The sequence below is a fragment of the Bos indicus x Bos taurus genome, chromosome 5 (genome assembly GCF_003369695.1).
Source record: "Bos indicus x Bos taurus breed Angus x Brahman F1 hybrid chromosome 5, Bos_hybrid_MaternalHap_v2.0, whole genome shotgun sequence".
Classification (NCBI taxonomy): domain Eukaryota; kingdom Metazoa; phylum Chordata; class Mammalia; order Artiodactyla; family Bovidae; genus Bos; species Bos indicus x Bos taurus.
In genome coordinates, this window is record NC_040080.1 from 70,972,575 (window position 1) to 70,991,474 (window position 18,900).

At 37.7% G+C, this 18,900-nt stretch overlaps 1 protein-coding gene across 2 annotated transcripts in view; it reads left to right on the forward strand.

Moving 5' to 3' along the window:
• XPOT (exportin for tRNA) overlaps positions 1-18,900 on the forward strand; it is a 40,589-nt gene that overhangs the window by 21,346 nt on the left and 343 nt on the right. For both annotated transcript variants that reach the window (XM_027542434.1, XM_027542435.1), the window contains 7 exons: positions 199-484; positions 1,751-1,940; positions 8,381-8,497; positions 8,936-9,051; positions 9,756-9,803; positions 14,099-14,170; positions 16,482-16,538. In XM_027542434.1, the coding sequence (XP_027398235.1) occupies positions 199-484; positions 1,751-1,940; positions 8,381-8,497; positions 8,936-9,051; positions 9,756-9,803; positions 14,099-14,170; positions 16,482-16,538 (886 nt within the window). The remainder of the gene's footprint in view (positions 1-198; positions 485-1,750; positions 1,941-8,380; positions 8,498-8,935; positions 9,052-9,755; positions 9,804-14,098; positions 14,171-16,481; positions 16,539-18,900) is intronic.

The window sequence follows — 18,900 nt, forward strand, 5'->3', positions numbered from 1 at the left end:
CATTTAACTTGGGCCCTTTCTGGAATGGTAACTGGAAGCAACCATTAACTAAAAGTGGACATAACTGTGACATGGAAAATAAAGAATTGGCTGCTTTGTTTTGTCAGTTTTATAATTTGTTGTGCATTGTTGTTTATTACTCCATAAACCACTTGAAGAATTAACTTAAAACCAGTTACCTGATCATTGTTTCTGTAGTCGAACCAGCAAAGCTTTCAGCAACAAGCAGACTGTGAAGCAATGTGGCTGTTCCGAAGTTTACCTGGACTGTTTACAGACGTTCTTGCCAGCTCTTAGTTGTCCCTTACAAAAGGATATTCTCAGGAGTGGAGTCCGCACTTTCCTTCATCGCATGATTATTTGCCTGGAGGAAGAAGTCCTTCCCTTCATTCCATCTGCTTCAGAACACATGCTCAAAGATTGTGAAGCAAAAGACCTCCAGGAATTCATTCCTCTTATCAACCAGATTACAGCCAAATTTAAGGTACCATACACCTTCAGAGGTCAGAGAATTTCCTGACTTTAAGATCTCCTGACTTTTGTATTTCTCTTTAGATATATTTTAGCATTTGACTTTTTTTTTTTTTTTTTTTTTGAGTATGAGTTATCTGAGGGCATGGATCACACATATTTTTATCATCCCAATGTCTACAATACTCCCTGACACTCAGGGCCTGATCGATAGATATTTAATAAGAATAGATCTTTTCTGTTCTATGCAGCAGAAGAAAACTATTAGTTTGGTGTTTTAGAAAAGCAAATGAAACAGCATTGGATACTAAATGTCTAACAAATAAGTTAAAAGCACTGTAATTTGGGTATCCAAGTAGTTTAAAAGTAATTCAATGTCAGTTTTATGTACAAGGAAATTTAAGCAAAGCATAAGCTAGCTAATGAAATTGGCTAACACTTAACATAGTGTTTTCTGTGTTCAAAATTTGTCCTGAGCATTTTCTTATACATTCATTTGAATTTTGTAACAACCGTGAAAGTTAAGTATTGTTCTTTTATAGATGAAGAAACTGAGACACTTAACTGAGAGGTAAGGAATTTGCTTAAGGCCATGTAAAGCCTTCACAGAGTTCAATCGTATAAATTCATTTTTAATTTAGCAGTGAAAGTGAAAGTCACTTAGTCGTGTCTGACTCTTTGCTACCCATGGAATTCTCTAGGCCAGAATACTGGAGTAGGTAGCCTTTCCCTTCTCCAGGGGATCTTCCCAACCCAGGGAGAGAACCCAGGTCTTGTGCATTGCAGGCGGAGTCTTTACCAGCTGAGCCCCCACAAGGGAAGCCCAAGAATACTGGAGTGGGTAGCCTATCCCTTCTCTAGCGGATCTTCCTGACCCAGGAATCAAACCGGTTATCTCCTGCATTGCAGGTGGATTCTTCACCAACTGAGCTATCAGGGAGTCCCTAATTTAGCAGTAGAATTCATTTATTGAGAATTTAAATTTGACAGTATTCCATGACAATATTTGATTGTGGAATATGTTTGATTCCATGTTACTTGAACCTCAATCTTGAATTGTAGGAAATGGTTTGAACTTAATGATTTTTGAGGCTTTCAATACTGTATATGCTATGTACATTTTTGTCTTAATATTGATATTTGCTAGCTGAATTATATAAATATGTATCCTAAATATAGAAACTCTGGAAAAAGGCTTTATGTAAAACATGTTTTTCCTAAATTTTAAATTAGTAATTTTCTTATTTCTCAGATAGTAATAGTTGTTTCCTCTCTTCAGATACAGGTATCCCCATTTTTACAACAAATGTTCATGCCTCTTCTTCATGCAATTTTTGAAGTTTTGCTCCGACCAGCAGAAGAAAACGACCAATCTGCTGCTTTAGAGAAGCAGATGTTGCGAAGGAGTTACTTTGCTTTCCTGCAAACAGTCACAGGCAGTGGAATGAGTGAAGTCATAGCAAATCAAGGTGTGGATGCATGCAGTGCCTAAATTGTCTATTATTTGTCACAGTTCTGTATCTGTATGCCCAAGAGCTAGTTGAAGTAAACACTGAACTTTTTTTTTTTTTATGATTTTATTTTATTTATTTATTTTTTTACTTTACAATATTGTATTGGTTTTGCCATACATCAACATGAATCCGCCACGGGTGTACACGTGCTCCCCATCCTGAACCCCGCCTCCCTGCTCCCTCCCTGTACCATCCCTCTGGGTCATCCCAGTGCACCAGCCCTAAGCATCCTGTATCCTGCATTGAACCTGGACTGGCGATTCGTTTCTTATACGATATTATACATATTTCATTGCCGTTCTCCCAAATCATCCCACCCTCGCCCTCTCCCACAGAGTCCAAAAGACTGTTTTATACATCTGTGTCTCTTTTGTTTCTCACATACAGGGTTATCATTACCATCTTTCTAAATTCCATATATATGCGTTAGTATACTGTATTGTTGTTTTTCTTCTGGCTTACTTCACTCTGTATAATAGGCTCCAGTTTCATCCACCTCATTAGAACTGATTCAAATATATTCTTTTTAATGGCTGAGTAATACTCCATTGTGTATATGTACCACGGCTTTCTTATCCATTCGTCTGCTGATGGACATCCAGATTGCTTCCATGTCCTGGCTATTATAAACAAACACTGAACTTTTGATGTAGTTATATGTTGGCCACAAGGATGACAGTTCATTATTATCAGAGTGGCGATCACTTTCACTTCAGCACCCTTAAAATTAATTTGTATTCAGTTCCTGTTTTCTTAAACCAGTGTTCCTTTTTCTTTTTTTTTAAGTTGACTAGCAATGTATTAGCTTCAGATATACAGCCAAGTGATTCAGTTATACACATATCCTTTTTCAGATTATTTTCCATTATAGGTTATTATAAGATACTGAATCTAGTTTCTTATTCTATATAGTAGCTCCTTGTTGGTTATCTATTTCATACATAGTAACGTATATCTGTTAATCTCATCAGCTCAGTTCAGTTGCTCAGTAGTGTCTGACTATATGCGACCCTATGGACTGCATCATGGCCAGGCTTCCCTGTCCATCACCAACTCCTGGAGCTTGCTCACACTCATGTTCATTGAGTCGATGATGCCATCCAACCATCTCATCCTCTGTTGTCCCCTTCTCCTCCCACCTTCAATCTTTCCCAGCATCAGGGGCTTTTCAAATGAGTCAGTTCTTCATATCAGGTGGCCAAAGTATTGGAGTTTGAGCTTCAACATCAGTCCTTCCAATGAATATTCAGGATGCATTTCCTTTAAGAGGACTGGTTGGATCTCCTTGCAGTCCAAGGGACTCTCAAGAGTCTTCTCCAACACCACAGTTCAAGAACATCAATTCTTTGGCACTCAGCTTTCTTTATAGTCCAACTCTCACATCCATACATGACTACTGGAAACACCATAGCTTTGACTAGACAGACCTTTGTTGGCAAAGTAATGTCTCTGCTTTTTAATATGCCGTCTAGGTTGGTCATAGCTTGTCTTCCAGGGAGCAAGCGTCTTTTAATTTCATGGCTGCAGTCACCATCTGCATGATTTTGGAGCCCAAAAAAATAGTCAGCCACTGTTTCCGTTGTTTCTGCATCTACTTACCATGAAGTAATGGGACCAGATACCATGATCTTAGTTTTCTGAATGTTGAGTTTTAAGCCAACTTTTTCACTCTTCTCTCTCACTTTCCTCTAGAGGCTCTTTAGTTCTTCTTCAGTTTTTGCCATAAGGGTGTCATCATCTTCATATCTGAGGTTATTGATATTTCTCCCAGCAATCTTAATTCCAGCTTGTGCTTCCTCCAGCCCAGTGTTTCTCGTGATGTACTCTGCATATAAGTTAAATAAGTACGGTGACAGTATACATTCTTAACATACTCCTTTCCCAATTTTGAACCAGTCTGTTGTTCCATGTCAGGTTCTAACTGTTGCTTCTTGAAAGTGAAGTTGCTCAGTTGTGTCTGACTCTTTGCAACCCCATGGATTGTAGCCTACCAGGCTTCTCTGTCTGTGGGATTTTCCAGGCAAGAGTACTGGAATTGGTTGCCATTTCCTTCAGGGGATCTTCCCGACCCAGGGATTGAACCCGGGTCTCCCACATTGCAGGCAGATCTTTACCCTCTGAGCCACTGCATACAGATTTCTCAGGAGGCAGGTCAGGTGGTCTGGTATTCCCATCTCTTTCAGAATTTTCCAGTTTGTTGTAGTCCACACAGTCAAAGGCTTTGGCGTAATCAATAAAGCACAAATAGATGTTTTTCTGGAACTCTTGCTTTTTTGATGATTGAACGGATGTTGGTAATTTGATCTCTGATTCCTCTACCTTTTCTAAAACCAGCTTGAACATCTGGAAGTTCACGGTTCACGTACTGTTGAAGCCTGGTTTGGAGAATTTTGAGCATTATTTTGCTAGTGTATGAGATGAGTGCAATTGTGTGGTAGTTTGAACATTCTTTGGCATTGCCTTTCTTTGGGATTGGAATGAAAACTGACCTTTTCCAGTCCTGTGGCCACTGCTGAGCTTTCCAAGTTTGCTGGTATACTAAGTGCAGTACTTTTACAGCATCATCTTTTAGGATTTGAAATAGTTCAACTGGAATTCCATCACCTGCACTAGCTTTGTTCTTAGTGATGCTTTCTAAGGTTCACTTGACTTTGTGTTCCAGGATGTCTGGATCTAGTCCAGTAATCAGACCATCATGGTTATCTGGGTCATGAAGATCTTTTTTGTATAGTTCTCCTGTGTATTCTTGCCACCTCTTCTCAATATCTTTTGCTTCTGTTAGGTCCATACCATTTCTATTCTTCATTGTGCCCATTTTTGCATGAAATGTTCCCTTGGTATCTCTAATTTTCTTAAAGAGATATCTAGTCTTTAGAGGTTAATCTCATACCTCTAATTTATTCCTCCCCACTTCCTCTTCGGTAACCATAAGTTTTTTATGTCTGTGAGTCTTGTTTCTTTTTTGTAAATAAGCTCATTTGTGTCATGATTTAGACTCCACATATAAATGGTATCATATAATACTTGTCTTTCTCTGTCTGACTCACTTTACCTAGTAGGATAATCTCTAGGTTCATCCATGTTGCTGCAGATTGAAATATTCCACTGTTTTTGATGACTGAGTATACCCCACTGTATATATAACCTACATCTTGTTTATCCATGCCTCTTTTGGTGGACATTTAGGTTGCTTCCACGTTTGGGCTTTTGTAAATAGTGCTGCTGTGAACATTGTTGTGCACGTTTCTTTTCAAATTAGAGTTTTCATCTTTTCTGGGTATATGGCCAGGAGTGGGATTGCTGGATTACACGGTAAGTCCACGTATAGTTTTCTAAGAACCAACATACTGTCTCCGTACTGGCTGCACCAGCGTCCATTGCCACCGTCAGTGTAGAAGAGCTGCCTTTTCTCCATACGCTCTCCAGCCTTTGTTATTTGGAGGCTTTTTGATGATGGCCATTCTGTGAGGTGATAACATCATTGTAGTTTTGATTTGCATTTGTCTAATAATTAGCAATGTTGCACATCTTTTTAATGTGCTTCTTGGCCATCTGTTTGTCTTTGAAGAAAGGTCTGTTTAGGTTTTCTGCCCAGTTTTTGATGGGGTTGTTTATTTTTTTGTTATTGAGTACTATGAACTGTTTGCATATTTTGGATTTAAGCCCTCCTCAGTCTCATAGTTTATAAATATTTTCTTCCAGTCTTCTCATTTCATTTATGATTTACTTTGCTGTGCAAATGCCAATAAGTTTGTTTAGGTTCCATTTATTTTTGCTTTTATTTCTTTTGCTTTGGAAGACTGACCTAAGAAAGTATTGCTGTGATTTATGTCAGAGAATGTTTACTTAACATTCTCTTCTAGTTTGATGGTATCATGTCTTACATTTAGGTCTTTAAGCCATTTTGAGTTTATTTTTGTGTACAGCATGAGGGAATGTTCTAACTTGACTGATTAACAAGTAGCTGTCTAGCTTTCGCAACACGACTTACCAAAGAGACTGTCTTTTTCCATTATATAATCTTGCCTTTGTAGATTAATTGACTGTAGGTGTTTGTGTTTTTTTTCTGGCTTCTATTTTGTTTCATTGATCTGTATGTTCGTTTTTGTGCCATTATCATGCTGTTTTTACTACAGTAGCTCTGTAGTGTTGTTGGAAGTCTGGGAGGGGTGTGCCTCCAGCTTTGTTCTTTTTCCTCAGGATTGCTTTGGCAATTCTGGGTCTTTTATGGTTCCATATAAATTTTAGTATCATTCTTCTAATTCTTTAAAAAATACCATGGGTAATTGATAGGAATTGTATTAAATCCATAGGTAACTTTGGGTAGTATGATGGCCATTCTAACAATATTCTTCCAAACCAAGAACATGGGATATCTTTCCATTTCTTTGAATCATCTTCAGTTTCTGTTATCAATTTTTTATAGTCCTCAGCATATAGATCTTTCACCTCCTTGGTAGGTTTATTTATTGGTTGTGGTTTTTTTAATTTTTTTGGACACAATCTCAAGTGTGATTGTTTTTTGCTTTTTCTGGTATTATTAAAGAAATGTGACAGATTTCTATATATTAGACTTGTATCCTGCTACCTTGCTGAACTCATTTATTCTAATATATTTTTTTATGGAATCCTTAGGGTTTTCAATATAGAATATCATGTCATTTGCCTATAATGACAGTTTTACCTCTCCCTTCCAGTATGGATACCACCCTTTATTTCTTTTTTATCTAATTGCTGTGGCTGAGACTTCTAATACTATATTGATTAGAAGTGGTGAGAGTGAACATTCTTCTCTTGTTCCAAAATTGAGCAGGAAGGTTTTTGGCTTTTCACCATTGAGTATTACATTCACTGTGGGTTTGTTATAAATGGCTTTTATTATGTTGAGATATACTCCCTCTGTACTCACTTTGGTGAGAGTTTTTATCATGAAGGGATGTTGATTTTACCAGATGCTTTTTCTGAATCTACTGAGATAATCATGTGGTTTTTGTCTTTTCTTTTTTTGGGGTAGTATGTCACATTGATTTGCATATATTGAACCATCCTTGTGACCCTGAAATAAATCCTACTTGATCATGTGTTTTTATGTGTTATTGGCTTCAGTTTGCTAATATTTTGTTGAGGATTTTTGTGTCTATATTCATCAAAGATACCAGACTATAATTTTCTTAAGACAGATTCTGTTTCACTTCTAATGATCAGTCTGTTGAAGTTACCTGTTCCTTCTTCATTCAGATTTGGTAGGCTGTATGTCTCTAGAAATTTTTCCATTTCTTCTAGGTGGTCCATTTTGTTGCCATATAACTGTAGTATTATAATTTTTTTTTAAATTTCTTTAGTACTGGTTGTTATTTCTTTTTCATTTTTTATTTTGTTTATTTGAGTCCTTTTCCTTCTTGATGAGACAGGCTACAGGTTTGTTGATTTTGTTTATCACTTCCAAAAAACCATCTCCTGCTTTTATTGCCTTTTTCTATTATTTTTTTAAATCTATTTAATCTGTGTCTTCTCTCTGATATTTATTTCCTTCCTTCTGTTGACTTCAGGATTTGTTTGTTCTTTTTCTAATTCTTTTAGGTGGTAGGTTCCATTGTTTGAGATTTTTCTTGTTTTTTTGAGGAAGGCCTATATCACTATGAACTTCTGTCTTAAGACTGCTTTTGATGCATCCTGTAGACTTTTGTATGGTAGTTTTACATTATCACTTGCTTTGGTATTCTTTTTTCTTCTTTGATTTCCTCATTGACCCATTGGTGTTTTAGTACCACATTGTTTGATTTCCACATAGTTGTTTTTCAATTTTATTTCTGTGGTTGATCTCTAGTTTCATACCATTGTGGTCAGAAAAGATACTTGAAATTATTTCTATCCTTTTATATTTACTGTGGCTTGGTTGTGTGTTCTAGTATGTGTTTTATTCTAGAGAATGTTCTTTGTTTGCCTGAAGCTATATTAGTTGATTCCTTCATAGTATAATACTGTGATGGCTTCTTGCCAGAATTGACCCGACAATTCAATCTTACTGGCCACTTTGCTTTTTTTTTTTTAATTAACACATTAGTGTCTGGGGGATTTTTGCAGAAATTTAGTGCCTGTGGCCTGCAATTAGTTATATAACTGAATATTGAATTGTCTCTGGTCAATAAGCTATTAAAAATGGACTACAGGGGTCCACATAGAGAATTTTGCTATATGGAAATCCAGAGGGCGGGATAATGAGGGAATAGTAATTTTTCAGTGTTTTATACTTGAAATTTAGGAGCCAGGATAATAAAAATTGAGGGATCTTATCAACCCTGTAAATGCTTTTGTCTTGTTACTATATATGAACTCAGAACTTCAGATTGCCTTTCTAGTTCCTTTTCAGATTGAACTCCCGTTTTTCTCTTCAGGTGCAGAGAATGTAGAACGAGTGCTGGTTACTGTTATTCAAGGAGCAGTCGAATATCCAGATCCCATTGCTCAGAAAACATGTTTTATTATCCTTTCCAAGTTGGTAGAACTCTGGGGTAAGATAATTCTTTTTAAAAAAATCTTGGGGCTTCCCCTGGTGTCTCAGTAGTAAAAGAATGTGCCTGCCAGTGCAGGAGACACAGGTTTGATCCCTGATCCAGGAAGATCCCACATGCCTTGGAGCAACTTAGCCTGTGCATCACAACTATTGAACCTGTGCTTAAGAGCCCAGGAGCTGCAGCTGCTGAAGCCTGTGTGCCCTAGAGCCTGTACCTCGATAGAGAAAAGCCCACGTAGCAACGAAGACCCAGCACAGTCAAAGATAAATATAATTAAAAAAAAAATTCTTCATTCCCCGACCTGTTTCCTAAGACAAGAGAGATGAAATGGGATCCTAGTCCTATCACAGACAGGCGCTGGGAGTTGATTTTCACTGGTAATAAATTAAATGACTTCATTATTATACAAGATGAAAATTTGAATTTTCTTAACAGGAGGTAAAGATGGACCAGTGGGATTTGCTGATTTTGTTTATAAGCACATTGTCCCCGCATGTTTCCTAGCACCTTTAAAACAAACCTTTGATCTGGCAGATGCTCAAACAGTATTGGTAAGCACCTAGGAATTTCTTTAGACCTTCTTAGATCTCATGTATTCTAACTCACAATTTCTTCCTTAATGCCAGGCTGATTATATTAGATTTCAGTGACTTTAAAAAATAATAATAATTTCAAATTAGAATATTAATTAAAAATTTTTTTTAAAACATTGATGATACCTTTTGGACCTTTTGTGAATTCTTACTAAATCTTGATATTAAAGTTGACTGTATAAAATGTAGCTCCTCCAGTTTTAACAACCAGGACTTTTTCTAGGACTGTGAAAGGGTACATGATGCAAGCATTCTTTAAAGCTTGGTTGGGTTACTAGTTTCCTACCACTTCTTTCATCCTAAAACTTGTGCTTAATGTTGTTTTTTTTTTCTTAATCATTAAGAGAGTAACTTTCTCTTCCTCATTTAATAGTTTCCCCAAATCTCATCTTTAGAATGCTTAATGTCAAGCAGTTGCCCTTTACTCATTTCCCTAGGAACAAGTAAAAGCTTGATTTCTTAATTATAATGCACTACATTAAGACAGTATTTTTGTATTTTTCTGTCTAACTCATTTGTTCCTTTTGCCTGTCTGTTACCATTCCTTTCTCCATCTTTTCTTTGGCAGTAAATGTTAGTGAACAGTGGCAAGGGAAAGAAGTGTAGGTTCAGTATTTAAGAATTGACTACTATATTAAATTTCATAAACTTGCTTTTCATAGGCTTTATCTGAGTGTGCAGTGACACTGAAAACAATTCATCTCAAACGGGTAAGCTTTGTACTTCTTGCTCCCTTATTTTCAGCTTGCATGTTTATTTTTTATAGTTTTAATTGAGTATGTCTTGTTCTTGAAAACTATCTTTTATGAAAATTGATTAACTTCGCCTTCGACTATCTTGGATGTGAGGGTGGGGTCGAACAAAAGTAGTAGCATCCTTTATTGTCTTTCACATTTGGGATAACCAGAAGGTTAAATGTATATTTGTTTGGTTTGACAAACAATAAGAAAAATCTTAACCAGAATTTCACAATCCCAGGTTTCACTGCCTGGTAGGTTCTTCACAGATTTGTCCAACTTCTTAGTGTTACTGATTGGTTAGAGCACTTCACTACTTCAGAAGTTTGTAGTCCCCTTGTTAACCTAACAATTTGTATAAATCATAAGTGATTCTGGGCTGAATCTAGCTGGTGTGTTGTTTGCTTTATATAGTGTTTTTAACTAAGGAAAAATTTCAAAATTTCAAATGCCAGCATTTGAAAATCAGGTCCTTTTTTTTTTTAAACAAAGATTTCTGTCTCCGACTTCTCAAAGCCAGGATGCCAGCACATGACTAGCAGTCCCGCATAGCTGAAGTCATCTAGTGAGCAGCAGCTTCCCTCAATCACCCAAAATAAACACATGAGGTTTTGTTCAGAGTCTCCGTACATCCCACTCCCTTGTCTGAACTTGAATTTTTGATTCCAAGAGAGACTTGAAGAGTTTTCAATCCAGCATTTTCTCTACACCTATTACGTGCTAGGGAGGAAGGTCTCTGTGTTTGGGGCAGCAAGGGTCCTATATAAACATGAATAAAAAGTGTCCCAACATTTGTGGAGCTTAGAATTGGGCTTCCCTGGTAGTTCAGCTGGTAAAGAATCCGCCTGCAATGTGGGAGACCTGGGTTGGGAAGATCCCCTGGAGAAGGGAACAGCTACTCACTCCAGTATTTTGGCCTGGAGAATTCCATGGGCTATCCATGAGGTCACAAAGAGTCGGACACGACTAAGCAACTTTCACTTAGAATCGGGGAGACCAATACTTAAAAACTCAATTGGATATGTTAAGTAAGTACTTTAATAGAGGTATAGTAAATTAATCCATTTGTATTAAATGGAACATAGTGGGACTAAAGATGAATGAGCAGATCTGCCCAGGCAGTATATAAGTCAGTACCGAAAAGAGGAAGTATTTTTCAGTTTTTTTAGAGACGGTGAAACAACTGTGGATTCATTAGACTGACCAGGAGGAGCTGGCCCTCTGGACAAAGATACTGTGACAGGTGTAGGAAGACAGATCAGGTGTTCAGTGTAGACTTAGTGAAAAATAGTTATCCTTTTTAACTAAAGTATAGGGGTTCAGTTCAGTTCAGTCGCTCAGTCGTGTTCGACTCTTTGCGGCCCCATGAATCGCAGCACGCCAGGCCTCCCTGTCCATCACCAACTCTCAGAGTTCACTGAGACTCACATCCATCGAGTCAGTGATGCCATCCAGCCACCTCATCCTCTGTCGTCCCCTTCTCCTCCTGCCCCCAATCCCTCCCAGCATCAGAGTCTTTTCCAATGAGTCAACTCTTCACCTGAGGTGGCCAAAGTACTGGAGTTTCAGCTTTAGCATCTTTCCTTCCAAAGAACACCCAGGGCTGATCTCCTTCAGAATGGACTGGTTGGATCTCCTTGCAGTCCAAGGGACTCGCAAGAGTCTTCTCCAACACCACAGTTCAAAAGCATCAGTTCTTTGGCGCTCAGCCTTCTTCACAGTCCAACTCTCACATCCATACATGACCACAGGAAAAACCATAGCCTTGACTAGACGGACCTTTGTTGGCAAAGTATAGGGGTAGAATAGCTAAAAACCAAATTGGGACTAGGTATGTGTTACATGTGAAAAGTTGGGAAGTTAGTAGGCAGTGATTGTAATTTAGAATAGCTAGGTAGAAAAAATGTACACAGAACACTTAGAAATGTGGGTCAAAAGAAGTTAGAACTAAATACTAGTTTTGGAGTTCTCAGGTTGTAGTTTAAGATGGAGTAGTAGAAATGAATGAGACCTTCTTAGACCAGGACAGAAAGAACTTTGGCTAAAGCAAGAGTTAGCAGAAAGCTAGAAGTAGGGCCAAAGGTATGAAAGTTAGGGGACTAGAGTCATGAAAGAGAAGACTGGTTAACATTTTAGATGCTAGAGAGTCAAGGAGAATGAGGAATAACAAACAGGAAGAATGATATTTACAATTTGGAAGTGTTTATCTTGTCCTCAGAGTTGTTATTTAGACACACACAGAATTGAATCAAGTGGAACATTACATTTATATGAAATTAAAAGGCGCTTAGTCCTTGGAAGGAAAGTTATGACCAACCTAGATAGCATATTCAAAAGCAGAGACATTACTTTGCCAACAAAGGTTCGTCTAGTCAAGGCTATGGTTTTTCCTGTGGTCATGTATGGATGTGAGAGTTGGACTGTGAAGAAGGCTGAGCACAGAAGAATTGATGCTTCTGAACTGTGGTGTTGGAGAAGACTCTTGAGAGTCCCTTGGACTGCAAGGAGATCCAACCAGTCCATTCTGAAGGAGATCAGCCCTGGGATTTCTTTGGAAGGAATGATGCTGAAGCTGAAACTCCAGTACTTTGGCCACCTCATGTGAAGAGTTGCCTCATTGGAAAAGACTCTGATGCTGGGAGGGATTGGGGGCAAGAGGAGAAGGGGACGACAGAGGATGAGGTGGCTGGATGGCATTACTGACTCGATAGATGTGAGTCTCAGTGAACTCTGGGAGTTGGTGATGGACAGGGAGGCCTGGCGTGCTGCGATTCATGGGGCCGCAAAGAGTCGGACACAACTGAGTGACTGATCTGATCTGATCTGAACATTATATTTGAAAATTATTTACTTCATTTTTCTATTTTCTCATTTATTTACCTGACTGATATCCTCTAGAGGTCAAAGTTTACGTTTCCTCGTTAAAAAAAAAAAACTATACTCCATTTTTAAGTGATAACAGTGGAGTTATATGCAGTGATGAGCAGTGAATGGGCATTTAGTACCGGAGAGTAGTAGAATAAAGAAGTGAGAAGGAAAGTAGAAGTGATACGAGAAACTTGCACAAACAGTCCAGTATTATCTCCTCTCAGGAACAAGTTTCCTTAGAAGGATCATTAAATTGTGACCTGGATTGATCGGGCTAGTGGGTCAGGAGTCAAGGTGGATAAGGAAACATAAAGAAAGCCTTTGATTCAGGAGCAATAATGTTAACAGGAAATCCAGATATTAATGCAGGGAGAAGTACATTGAAGAGAGTTGGATTGCTTTTGTTTTGATAGCATCCTTTCAGTTGCACTAGGTTGGAGTAATCAACATATTAAAACATTTAAGTTAGATTCATGTTTGAAGATGAAATTAGTAGAGATTTTGTTTGTTTTCTGAGTATTGATTGGATTTATTGTATTTGGTTGAGGCCACCGTCTCAGCAACAGAGTGCTGTAAGAAAGCCGTTCTCAAACTGTGTCCTAAGTTCTTTGTAAGTGTTGAGAAGGGGCAGAGATTGGGGTTAAGTCTGTGGAACTCTTCTCCCCTCCCTCTGCCAAGTTTACCCTTAAAAAGCCAGATAACTTTCCGAAAGTTTTAGCATCTAGAAGTACTAGCAGTTGGCAACGAAGGACAGTGGTTTAAGATATCAAATGACCTGCTCTTTATTTAGTATTTAGTACAGACTTAATTAACAGCAAACTGGACAAATCACCTTATCTTCCTGTGTCTTAGTTTCCTCACCTGGCTACTAAATTCCTGTTTCCTAGTTTATTGAACAGAAGAAGGAAGTGTGCTTTTATTGCTATTATCTCCTATGTAGCATTTTGTTATTTCCTGCTTATATTTTCATTTCTAAAGATGTTAATTTTCCTGGCACTACCCACAGGCTTCCCCCAGCGTGCCTCTAGTCCACTCTGGTAGATTGGGAGCACCTCTCTTTGCTTTCTTTTTCAGTCCTGTGAGTCAGACTCTGGTTTTATGATCTCTTGCATTTAGAAGAATATTTGTTTAGTCTCTAGCACTGCATAATACTGCGTAATGTTAATGTGTCCTGAGTGCTAAGTGTTATTCTAGCAGCTTTACGTTTGTTAACTAATCCAACCCTCACAATAACTCCATTTTTTCAGAAACAGGCTCAGGGAGATTAAGTAACCTACCCAAGTTACTAGAAGTTAGCCAGAGCCAGGCTTCAAAGCAGTCTGGCTTTAGAATCTGTGTTCTTAATCACAATACCATATTGTATTTAAAGTATTCATATATTGTTCCAATTTAATTTTCAGGGCCCAGAATGTGTTCAGTATCTTCAACAGGAATACCTGCCTTCCTTGCAAGTAGCTCCAGAGATAATTCAGGTAAGAGCTGTCATAGCAGATTTTCCTCTTAATCTTAATTAAAGAAGTTGTTGTTTAGTCCCTAAGTCATATCTGATTCTTTGTGATCCCATGGATTGGAGCCCACAAGGCTCCTCTCTCCATGGGATTTCCTAGGCAAGAATACTGGAGTGGGTTGCCATTTCCTTCTCCAAGGGATCTTCCCAACCCAGGGATTGAACCTGCATCTCCTGCTGGCAGGTGGATTGTTTACCACTGAGCCACTGTAATTCAATTTAAATTTTGATTGGAGAAAGCCAAACCTGGAAGTTCCTGGTGGTCCAGTGTTTAAGACTTCACCTTCTGGTGCAGGGGGTACAGGTTCCATTCCTGGTCAGGAAGATCCCACATACCTCTTGGCCAAAAGACCAAAACATAATCATAATTGTAACAAAATCAATAAAAAGGCTTTAAAAGAAAAAAGAAAGCCAGAACTATTACATTCACCTTGACTTAATACACATAGGATAGCCAAAGTCCAAACATCAGAGGGTCTGTGAAATTGAATGGGGGAAAAAATGTCTTTTTCTTTTCCATCTAACAGAAATTTAATTTCCTCCCATTGTGTGGGTGACAGATCATAGTAGTATTCACATTGCCTGTGACTTTGTCACTCATAGCAATCACAGATATTTTTATATCACATTACATTGTTCCAGAGATCTTGAAATAGCCACTAGACCTTGTTATCTAAGTCAGTAAGTCTTATTATTCTGATATATAGCAGAATATATCTGCCACAAATATATTTCATAAGCATAATTCATTATCATTAGTTTGCTTTGTAACCCCATGTATTTTAACAGTATTTTTTAAAACATTCTGAAAGTGGTCTAATAGGCTCCCCCAGCCTGCCAGCGGGGGCTGTGGCACATGAACGCATGGTCTGAAGGTTTGTGCCAGGTGGTTAACTTTACACAGGCCAAGCTCACCTGTGCTTAGCTTGTGAATTTGAAATCATATTTTGAGCTGAGCGGCACAGTCATTTTTATGATGGCATTCAGTTGTTTTCTGAGCATCTAGGTATCGAGACCTCTTGTGCAATAGCACATAGTTCTAATGAAGTATCAAAATCCCGATTGAAACTAGAGTTAGGATGTCTTGTGTAGATTCTAAGGATTGTTTCTTCATCAATAGTATTTTATAATGCTGTTTTTTAAGAGGCACTGAAAAAACTGAATGAAAAACAGACCTCACATAAGAGTACTTACAAAATTAATTTTCAATGAATTTATGATCTCTAATTTTATAACATATCTTTAACTTGGATATTAATTTTCTCATTTACCATTTGTTACATAAGTAAATTAATATTTTATAAAAACAGGATGTTACTAATTACTTATGATCTTAATGCATCAGAAACAGAAATATACCACTCAATTTTGAATAGCTCAAATAGTTTCCTAGATTACTAAATGAAGCAAAGTTATTATATTTCTATCTAATAATTTGCTTGTAAAAGATAATGATTCCCAGTTTTCCCTTTTCTCATATGCCGTCTGACTGCGCTTCTTGCACAATTCTATTGAAGAGAATTTTCTCTTTTTCGTTTGGTCTGGCTCCTCACAATTACCCTTTTACTAGATGAGAACAGCCATAGCCATGTAATTTTTGTCCCACTCATGCTTCTGAGGCAAGTCTATCTTCCCCAGAACATCCATGTTCTCCAACATGAAAACAGCCTGTCTGAAAAGTATCACATTTGAAAATGTCTTATAACCTTTTTGGTGAGGAACTGTTCAGGTTAATTTTGATAAATTATAATATGAATACTGGAGATGTGAAGCAACCTGAATGTCTGTTGACGGGTGAATGGATAAGCCAAATGTGGTGTATACATAGAACAGATATGGTTCAGCCTTTAAAACAAAAAGGGAAATTTTGTCATATGCTACAACATGGATGAACCGTGAGGACATTACGCTAAATGAAATAAGCCAATCACAAAAACAGATATTGCATTATTCCACTTAAATGAAGTATCTAAAGTGGTCAAACTCTTAGAAACAGAAGGTAGAATGTTGGTGGCCGGGGGTGGGGACTGGGGAGAAAGGGGGAACGGGGACTTGTTCAATGGGTGTGGAGTTTTAGTTTTGCAAGATGAAAAATTCTTGAGATCTGGTGCATGACAGTGCATATAGTTAACAGTGCTGTACTGTATATGTGGTTAAGATGGTCAGTTTTATGATTTTATTATCACAATTTTAAAAGAATATTGTGGTTTTGAATTTTGATGAATTTAATACAAATGACTCATTCTTTTCTCTCTCCTCCCCTCCTGGCCCCTCAGGAGTTTTGTCAAGCGCTTCAGCAGCCTGATGCTAAAGTTTTTAAAAACTACTTAAAGGTAGGTATTTGGAAGACTTACATATTTTCATACAATTAGGTGATATTTCAGAGTCAATACATACTACAGCATACTGTATCATACTGTAGTTTGACCAACAGTTACATAGTTACATATTTGGGAATCTCTTTGCTCTAAAATCTGCTTCTAAGAATCCACAATTAAAAACTATTACTACATTTCAGTTTTAATGTGAAGGCCCTTTCAGCTGAGCTCCTACAAAAGGTTAGAGTAAGATAAGCACACTGAATTGTATATGCCTGACCATGTTGATACGAAAATGTCATTTCCTTTTACAGTTTTGTGATGTAACTAAATAGGAACTAGAGAATTGAGAGAGCAAGTAATATTTAAGAACAGCTACCCATGTTGAGTTGAAAGTAAGGAACTAAAAATAAAGAAACAGAAGTATGTGTTACTTGGTTATATCCTATCTTGAAACTTTCAAATTTGCAAAATGGACAAAAAGTAGAATCCTCAGATTTGGCCATGAAGGCTCTTTTTATAGTCATAAAACCATTGAATTAACCAAACCAACCTCCAAGTATTTATTTGGTATTCATTTCTACAGTTAAATCCATGAAACAGCTTTCTTGCCCTCACACAGCTAGTCACTCAGTCAGCACTCTGTGACTGCCTTGTTATGTAACACATACTGTCCTAACTGCTGCACATACCGGTATGAGTGACTTTCTCTGCCCACAGGGAGCTCATGGTCTGGAATTAAAGTTATAGTGTGACAGCTTGAGGAACTGTTCTTTACTTTATTAATTATTTTCAACAAATTTCAAGGTAAAGCACGTGCTGAATTTCTTAGTGATAAGTTACTTAATGGCTCCCTGGTCCTTTTGCCAAAGGCATTCAAGTCAAGGGACTTCACTGATAAATAAGTGTGCTACCCTTCAACTTTGGTTCTACCATCTTCCCTTGCCAATTTTTCCCCTAGTAATAGTTTGTCAGCTTAAACTGACCAAAGAGTTTGTGAGAAGAGAGTTACTGTTTATCATTGGGAACCCTCCCCTTTCCCAGTTCCCCATAAAAGTACCTGTGGAAGTAACTTCTGTTAAGTAACTGATCATCACACTGGATTAAAGGACTAAAAATAAATTGTAACTCTGTTAGAGGTATCTGTTCCAGCAGGTCTAGGTACACTGTAGGAGGCTTGTGCTCCAAGTATATTCATCCCAACAGCATTTATAGTCTTCCTCCCAAGCGCAGCTTCTCTATGGCATTATTCTTCTAGTTGGAAAAAAAATGAAGTTCCTTCTTTTGAGCCTCCTCTGTTCCTGTCTGATTAATCCTTAGATCTTCCCGATTGTTTGCTCCTCACTGTCTCACTTGTTTTCTGTCTCCCGTGCTGCCACTCTGGTGTCGGCTTCTGTTCTCTCACTCTGGTTTCCCTTCCCTTGTTCTATCCAGGTTGATCCATTTGAAAACATTGAAAAGTTTTCTGAAATTCATTCCTCTTCTTCATGATCTTCATAGGCTTAATTGTTGACTAAACAGTAACAAATTCTTTAATTTGGCATTTAGGTGCCTTTTTTTTTTTTTTCAGATTCTGAGCTCAAGACTACCTTTTTGTTTTCTCTTGCAGGAATATCCCTTACTATTCCTGCTGTTCTTCAGATATTCTGCCTTATTAGCACTCTTTCCCTTTAGGAATTCTACCCATTCTTCAAGGCTAACCTTAATCGTGGCCTCTATGTTTTGTTTATATAGTGATGATTCTTTTCTCTCCACTTAGTCAATAGATAGTTAATAATTATTATGTGAATGTCTGATCTACTAGGTGTTACAGATACAATGACGAATGTGGTCCTTATCCATAATGAGTTTACTGCCTTCTATTTACTTTCTGGTGCTTACTTAACATGAACCCAACTATGGATGGGAGTAATATTGAGCCAGTGCTTAGCACAGCCTCTAGCCTACATATTCATAGTCTTAGATGTTAAATTGGAAGTACTTTTTTATAATCAAATAAATAGTCAAGGGATAACACCTGCTGTCTTTAGCTTTGACTTGTTTGTTTCTTCCTCAGAATTTAATTTCCTCCCATTAACTTTGACAGTAGTGCCAGTCAGCAAACCATTGTCAAGAGCATGTTCCCCTCTCACTGCTTGACTCTCATAGCACTGGAGGGAGCACCATATTTTCACTAGTTTCCCAATTGAGTAATGGCAACATTAGTTATCTCTAGACTTACCAAGTTGTCCAGAAGAGACAGTTTTTGGCTTGTATTATGTGTGATTTATGGAGTATATGAAATGTTTTAGAATAGTGACTAGCACCCAGTAACATGGAGCCCTTCTTCAGGTAAAAGGTGATAATCATCTGACATCAGTACTAAATGAACTAATAC